At 36.4% G+C, this 8,890-nt stretch overlaps 1 protein-coding gene across 2 annotated transcripts in view; it reads right to left on the reverse strand.

The window, feature by feature from the left end:
• Positions 1-8,890, reverse strand: part of prmt3 (protein arginine methyltransferase 3) — an 80,301-nt gene that overhangs the window by 26,300 nt on the left and 45,111 nt on the right. For both annotated transcript variants that reach the window (XM_014018608.1, XM_014018609.1), the window contains exons 12-13: positions 5,433-5,620; positions 2,121-2,207 (exon numbers count right to left, since the gene is read on the reverse strand). In XM_014018608.1, coding sequence (XP_013874062.1) covers positions 2,121-2,207; positions 5,433-5,620 — 275 coding nt within the window. The remainder of the gene's footprint in view (positions 1-2,120; positions 2,208-5,432; positions 5,621-8,890) is intronic.

Here is an 8,890-nt window from a genome sequence, read left to right on the forward strand (position 1 = left end):
GTGTGTGTGTGTGTGTGTGTGTGTGTGTGTGTGTTAATACATTAAAATTTAGAAGCACTACAGATGAAAATAAACCGCTGTGAGCCACTTGTTTGATCACCAACCAGTCAACAAGCCGAACAGTTTTCAGAAAGGACTTTGAACTCTAGACTAACAAAACACCCTGCTGGTGTCTGATTGAAGAGGAAAAAATTGTTGCTGTTTAAATACAAATTATATGAAATTGTATGTGAACTGTAGACACATCTGTAATCAGTTGTTTGGGAAGAGAAGTGTTTTCGGGCAGACAGACAATAATTTTCGATCTGTCTTAATGTCTGCTGGTACATCTCAAGGTGGCGAATCCTATCAGACAAATAGTGTGGACAATTCCACCAAGCCGAGCTCTCAGATTCTCCAAGATCAATTCCATCTGGCCAGCAAAGTCCAGGAACCACAGCCGGCCCGCGAACCTCAGCAGAACCGCTTGCAGACCTTGTCCCATCTCGCTCAAGGCAAAAGTCTGAGTGCTGATAGTACGGCAATCCTTCATATTGTTCAGGCAGCCAGGAAATGGCCTGAATAGCCACCAACATGGTTTTGTAGAACACCAGGAGAAAACCAAGCCAATCTGTAGAGTCCACTGATCAGAATCCAAATATAAATCCAGCTAATTGAACAGAGCAGAACAGAGTTYCCACCTTTCACATGTCCTCCCACGGAAAAGAATTTGTTCCAAAAATTTATTCAAACCCTCCCAGCTTTTGCTAGACAAGTTTACTGTTTAAATGTTTTTAAGCTCTATTCTAATGCTGTGAACATTCAGAACTTAAATCTTAATTTATCTCCAGTTTGTGAAATACTTCTGAGCTGCTTATAAACTGCCTACTAGACTGGATTAGCTGAGATGAAGCTTAGCCATCTTGTGTCACTGAGCTAAAATCTTGGAAGTGCTTATCTTTAAGGCACACCATCTAAAGCTACTACCAATTGTAGTGTTTAACACCTGATTTCAGACTTAACTTTCATAAGCAGGGTTGGGAGTCTGAATACTTTTGTCATGTCTACCATTGGAAATAGTCATTGCAGATTGGTTTAAAACAACTCAGCTAATTGTAAACCTTCTTGATCATACAAGACTTGTTCATAAATGTCACCAATGTCAGTCTAATATCAGTCCCTTTGGCTGTTCCCACAGATAAACAAACATGGTGGATGGCAGTGGTCCATAAATTTTATTAGCATAATTTTAATTTAGCTACTATTGAATAGTGGCTTTCTTGTTGCCACTCTCCCATAAAGTTAGATTGGTCAAGAGCCCAGGCAACAATTGTTTTAACACTTTCCCATCTCACCTGCTGATGCTTGTAATGCCTGCAGAGTTGTCACTGGTGTGATCACTCACAAATCCCACATTCCTACCTTCTCTCATTGAAAGATTTAACAGAACTCCTAAGTTTAGGGTCTTGGAATTATCTTTGTATCATCACACATATATGTAATATTTTTAGTATGCTATTCAATCTTGTGCCTTTAATAATAAGTTAACTTTATTTCAATCATTATATTTTATAAAACCAGATTACATTTAAGAGAGAAGGGAAGAAAAAGAAGGCTTTGATCATTTACTTTGTTGTATGGCATGCCTTTTGAAGTCACATTATCTCTGATTGAAATTGAAACTATGAAATATCAAAATGACAGACATTCTCTTTAAAACAAACGTTATCCATCAACATGAGCTGACTGATGTCTTGTCTGTTTGCACTGTCTTGTTCTTTTCAGACAAAATCTCTGATAAATGACAGATGTTAATATTGGATGAACAGAAATGTTTCTGGTCATTTTTCTGTCCCAAATGTTTGACAGCAGGACTGAGTTCAATAATAAAAAAAAACCCCTACCTTCCACTGGGAAGATAAAAACCTTTGTACACATTAGTAAATCAACATTTCTGTTCATCATTTTATCCATACAGATGGCATCCCAGAAACATAAAATATGGCAAGATGATGAATTATAGTTGTTTCAGAAGTAGTGTATGTTGTACGTTTACTAAGTTGCTTCCCTGTCTTTACAGAATCATCAGTTTTGATGATGTGTTGTGTGTGTGCATGTGTGCATGTAATTGTGCTTCTTACCGTGCACTCAGTGGTGTTTTTCATTTTCAAGCAGAAATCTGTTGTAAACTCCAGTTCTGACAGGCACACGGTGTTACAGTCAATTGTCTGTTCAAAGTAAGACAAACAGCAATAAGAATAAAAAACTACACATTGCAAACGATTTTAACAATGATCAACCAACTTAGTCAAATTTACAGATTCTGAGCTTGAGTTAAATGTAGGAGTAGCTGAGAGTTGTGCTCTGAGCACTACCACATATCAACATCTTGCAATATTGCATTAGATTGTGTATACCATTTGACCCAAACAGCTATAACTTTGTGATTTCTTATATAGAATATCTTAGTTTAAACTAGGGTTGGGCAATTTTGGCAAAAAAAAAAAAATCATGATTAATTGTGGTATTTTGCCGATAATGATTAATTTGACGATTAATCCCCTGGACACCCTTATGTCCTAGTCGCATGACCAAGTTAGTGGGAAAGATTTACTCTTTGTAAAAATCAGTTCCAAATTGTGCCAAAATTACAGACTTCAGGTTATACATCAATTTTTAAATTGTGTTGATAGATAAATAAATTACAGAACCTTTTTTTAATGTACGTCATATCTGAAGCGGAGAGGAACACCGACGGGACTGACTGGGGAAATGTCCAGTCAGTCTGCCTGGTGGCATTAATTGTATTAATCATCAAGTGCCAAAAAATAATTGATTAATGTTTTTCTGACGACTGACTGTACACAATGCAATTATGCCCAACCCTAGTTTAAACCACTGGCATAAAAGGTGATGGGCAATATGAATTCCTTCAAGGACTGCCAGGTTGTTCTTGATATATTAAAGCAAAACAAAAAGTGACTTTATGCAACTTTTAAACAGATAAGCTTTAAAAAACAGAACAAGTGAGAATACCAGGGGTTACTGTATATGAATAAAAATAACCAACAGTTTTTAAATAAAGAGGCCTAGAAAATGTTGGACATGTTATTTAGTTGATAAACTGCCAGATTGGGAAATGTTTCTGTTGAAAGCAGGAAAAATGGATAAATGAAAAAATCCAAGTGCTTCACAAACATTGTGATAAAGTCTCAAGGCAGCATAGTACTCAGTAATGTACTATTTTATTTTTTTAATTTATCCTTTATTTATACAGGAAGATCTCTTGAGACTCATTGTCTCATTGACAAGAGAGACCTGTTACATTCACCACAACAAAGTAACACAAAAACAATAATAATACAATTTACTTAATACTACGAAAAATCAATACCATACATCAAAGAAAGGGTTTTCATTGACAAGTACAGGTGCTTATGGACAAATTTTCAGATCTGTTTATTAAAATCTTAAACTCCCCAAGTGTGACCAAATTGGAGAGCTATGAGAACGCACGTCAATATGAAGACCTTGTCACACTTTAACACTTTAGAGAATTTATGCTAACTTGTGAAAATGCTGTCCAACCCCGAAGATGTCTATGTTGAAGATGGAATTTAAAAAAATCATGGAAGACTTATTTGACTACAATGCTGGCTATTAGATTGATAATAATCTGCACGAGTAATTAAGTCATAACAAAATTTTCAAGTCCCCAACGTGCAAGTGTGACAGGGCCTTTAGCCTGACACAAACAAGCTAATTATTAGAACAGGTCATGTACACACATCTATAGCAAGCAACTCAATTCTCTGAGGGTTTTGGCTTCTTTCAGCTGTATAAGGTGCCAGGTAATAAAGCAWCAACCATTGCATAATGTTCTGGGGTAAATAAAAGCATTTACAGTGTTGACCCTGTCTCCAAGTAAGTCAGATCTTAACACTGGAAATGTTCCCGAACATGATGACACAGTTTACAAAATAGATATATCCAGATAAATGAAATGCCAAATCCATTTGAAAATGGAGACAAGGCTCTACTGATGAGAGAAAAACAAACTAACAGATACATTTAAAATGATTTTAATCAAATAAACATGTACAGCATAATCCAAGAAGTATATATACATTAAAGATAGCAGAGAAGAAGCAACACTTACCCCAAAATAATGAAAAATATATTTTAATTGTATAATATAGTAAAAACAACAAAGACTGACTAAAATGAAAGCAAGCATACATTCCTGAACTCAAATATTTCCGTATCTTGACATTAAAGGGGCATTAAAAAACTTATCTGTTCAGTGGGAATTTCTAATTCCATGAAACTGCTCTCAATTTTACGGAATTGCAGCCAGCCTTAATGGAATGTTATTGGATCGTATCAACGAGACGCAATAGATGAGAGTCCTTGTAATTTGGGTAAAGGGGGTGTCTATTTGTCACTGGAGGGGAGAAACTATTGATTAGAGGACTCAAATTCCATTACATCAAAGTTCTCTCCCCATCCATCACACTCTCAGATGAGTGGAAGACACAACACTTTGCAAAGAGGTTAACTGGCAAAAAAACAGAGGAACCAAGAGGAACGAGCTTTCCTTTATATTTGCTTTTCGTTCACATGAGATGGTTTATTACGTGTGTGTGTGCGTGCGTTTTATCTCAAAGTAATGTGTATGCTTGCTCATCAGCTCTGTAAAAACTGCTTTATCTTTAGCCAGCTGAGAGTAATGAAGTTTCCTTAAGTAGAACTTAAATACGTATTAGACTGATCAATCACCCAGCTCTACAGCATCACCACAAACACAAAAACCCTTCCTTTAACTTTACAGCTCTCTCTGCTCTCTCTCTCTTTCCCCCTCTTTTGCTAAAACTTGCTTTCATCCTGTCTTCAGCTTTAAGCTCAAGAACTTTATTGTTTCCTATCAGCGATTCTGCAGAGCAAACCTGACAAACATACCGTACTGGCTTGCTAATGGCAGATACAAAAAGGAATTTCTCTTTAAAGTTGTATTACAGGAGATATTTACAGGAGGGTGTCAGTTATTCAGTTGAAGAAAGTAGCATTAGACAATTTGTCTTCGTTTTAAATCAGGCATTGTTAATTGTGTTTTTCAATTATTTGAATGAATATTAAAAGTGGTAAAGAGTCGAGCACTGTGCGATCTAAACCATTTGTCCCTATAGGAACTGTAAAGTATCCAAAAGGTTAAACAATTATGTCTCCTTTCAGAGTGACAGGACCTCCCAWCATCAAAACTATCATCCTGTACATCGATGTGCTCTGATTACTGCTTGTGTGCCACTCTATACCCTGCAGACAGACTGCAGGTTTTTTTTTACTTTAATGAGTGATTACTTCCTCACTTACCTCCTATTAATGTTTTTTAGAACCAAATCTAACAGTTTGAACACTACATACAGTGTTACCACTGGTCTTGCTTTAATATTTACCTGTATGACCGTAGGCTCAGAAATGAGTGTGTCTATGTTCACCACTTCCACCACAGCCTCTGGAATCACAGCCTTTTTCATACATGCCATGTTGAAGCCATACACATCATCCCAGAATGCAATGCGATCTTGGTGCTTCTGTGCATCTCCTACAGCTGCCAGGCTAATGTTGCAAAGGTCTGGGTAGACTGTGGAGAAAATAAAAGCAAATGGGAGTAAAGGCAGAGAAACAACCCACCAATTCACTCTATCCAAAACAAACAAACAAACAAACAAAAAACTCTAATGTTGTAAAGAGAATTTTATTTTATTTTTTACTTTAAAYGTGTTTTATGGAGTAGTTATTAAATGTCAGTATGTTACCCACAATAGACTGCAGACAAGACAATCACAGTTTTAAGAATCAGGAAATTTCTGATTCATGTTGAATTTCTACTATCATAAACAGCTCAAACTCAAAATGTTTTTACAATTCAAGCAAATACCGTTTTAGGTTTGTTATTACTTACTATTCCGTGAGACAGAATCCGTTTTTTTTTTTTTTTTTGTCAGTGCAAGACAATTCAAGAAGACAACCCATTTGTTAAAAAGCAGAATAACTCCTGTGGTAATGGTATAAACACACTGCCTGGCCAAAAAAAGAGTCACCACCAAAAAAAATAATAATAAATATCACACTAATATTTTGTTGGACCACCTTTAGCTTTGATTATGGCACACATTCGCTGTGGAACTATTTTGATAAGCTTCTGCAGTGTCAAGATTTATTTCCATCCAGTGTTGCATTAATTTTTACCAAGATCTTGCATTGATGATGGTAGAGTCTGACCTTCTCAGCACATCCCAAAGATTCTCAGTGGACTCTGTGGAACAAATCCATGTGTGAAAATGATGTCTCATGCTCCCTGAACCACTATTTCGCAATTCAAGCCCCATGAATCCCGGCTTTGTCATCTTGGAATATGGCCGTGCCATCACAGAAGAAACAATCCATGGATGGAATAACCTGGTCATTCAGTATATTCAGGTAATCAGCTGACCTCATTCTTGGAGCACAAACTGTTGCTGAACCTGGACCTGACGAACTGCAGCAACTCCACATCATAGACCTTTTAAATTCAGGTGGATTTAACACCTTTTTTGGCCAGGCAGTGTAGTCCTACATGGTGATATAAACATATACTTGACAAATTTTGACTTTTTAATTTCCTAAATGATTTTATGGAATTACAACCATTTTCTTCCTTAAATTTCTTTTTTCAATTTCCAGTGATATTGGTCATGTTTGTTGACTTGAGTCAGACACCAGCTGATTGCTCATAGTCAGCACTGACAGTAACATGTTGGGAATGTCAGACATTATTTCTTACTAATTTCTCATATTCCTTTATGTGCTGCAAATGATTTTTGAAAAAGGCAATTCCAACACAAAACAGAGCAAAACCATTTAAATTTTTAAGCTTTATGATAAATAGACTGTACTTGTGTAGCACCTTTCTACCCAATCTACAAAGCCAACCCAGAGAGATCATTCTATGAAGATTAATCAGTGTTTAAATCACATTCATACACTGAAGGAACACACATCAGAGGCAGTGGGGGTTCAGTGTCTTGCCCAAAAACACTTCGACATATGACTGAATATTGGGGGGAATCGAACTGCCAACTCTCATTGGAGGATGACTCCCCTAAACCCCTCCATCCACAGCTGTCACACACTCAGCCACAGCTTCTTCTATCCACCCTTCTAAAAGTGCAACTTGTAATGTCCATTAAAAAACAAAAACCTTGAAAAGAAAAATGAAATACATTTGCATCTAAAAAGGTGACCAAAAATGAAAACACCAAAACACATTGCAGTTACAAAGGGGTTAAATATTACAAATAATGTGCCTGAACAAAGAGTTAATTCTTTAAGAAAATTATTTTGCCTTAAACAAAGAATCATTAATCATAACTAGAGAAATAGGCGGGGAATTCTGCTCCCAACTACAGTGACGAGACACTCTTAATATCAACAAATTGAATGACTTCTACACTATTCTACACATTTAATCACAAAACAGTGGAGCACACTGTGGGTGTGCACTTTAACATCAATTCTATAAATCTGCTGTAATGACTGTATCCATCACATGCACACAAACATAACCTGATGACAATTTTGCCCTACTTTAATCTTTTGTACTTTATATTCTGAACAGTACACARCTAAAAATGAGGGCAGAGGAACATCACAGCATTAGACTTTTCCAAAACTCTTTCCATCAACACAGATGCCAGTTTAAAATGCTCATTTTAAGGTTTACAAAGAGTTATTTACATAAGTCAGAAAGCTGACAGCAGATATTTTCCTTTTTTTTTACTTTTAGTGCGAGAACATTGGTCCAGTCTTAACCTGAAAACCAGTCGTCAATTCACCTATTTCAAAGGTGACTGATGATGTTGGGGTCTGTGTAATAAAGTTCTTACATACAAACAAAAAAAAAAAGAAGAAGGAAACCAATATTATTACGGAGCTTTTGTTTTGTTCCTCTGTTATCTAAAAGAACACTAAAAGAAATTACCCCCGATCAAAAAATAAATAAATAAACGAATGAACGAATGAATGAATAAATAAATAATAAAAAACAAGAAATGAACAGTGTATTCAGTCTATTGATGTAGGTTAAACTATTACAGAACAAAGGCTGATGTGTTTAAACCAGTCTTTAAATTCATGTACATCGACCAACACAATTGCAATTCTTTCACATTTTGGGCTCTTAGGTTAATTGGTCATCACAATACTCCTTTGCAGTGGTAAAACCAATTAAATTTACAAGTTTATTCTAATAAATTGAGATTTTTATTTAAATTTAAGTTTATTGGCCTTCTGCCAATATCTGTATTTTCATATACATATACTCAGTTACCCCTCTCTCTCTCTCTCTCTCTCTCTCTCTCTCTCTCTCTCTCTAGTTATCCGGCAAAACATATAAAGCTCAGCAAAAACACATTTCCTTCAATGCTGGTCTACTACTTGGAACAAGCAACAACTGGAGCTAAAGCTGTACAGCTTCAATTCACTAGATATATTTAACTTTAGAAATAAAGTTTGTGCTTTTGTTTGTGATTTTTCTTATGCTGCGTTYACATCGAACGCGATTTCAGCTTCAAAATCGCATCCAACGCTTCAAGTTGGAAGCTTGTGCACTTTGAGGTCAGACGCAGGATAGCTCTTGAAGCGCTGCACGGCAAGAGCCTCGCCCCTCCCTCCTCTGTCGGGCTCTGTTTAATGTCGGACGAGGAAGTGGCTTTGCTTTATTTACAGAGAGCAAGAGCATGTCACGTTCATCAGATAATTAATTCATAATTAATTCACCAGATAATTCAGAGACATTCTGAGTTTTATCACCCAGGAGCTGCGGGAGAGGCTCACAGCTCGCTTTCATTTCAGCTAAAGAGCTCCTCTCTAT

The sequence above is a fragment of the Austrofundulus limnaeus genome, unplaced genomic scaffold (assembly GCF_001266775.1).
Source record: "Austrofundulus limnaeus strain Quisiro unplaced genomic scaffold, Austrofundulus_limnaeus-1.0 Scaffold197, whole genome shotgun sequence".
In the NCBI taxonomy this organism is placed as follows: Eukaryota; Metazoa; Chordata; class Actinopteri; order Cyprinodontiformes; family Rivulidae; genus Austrofundulus; species Austrofundulus limnaeus.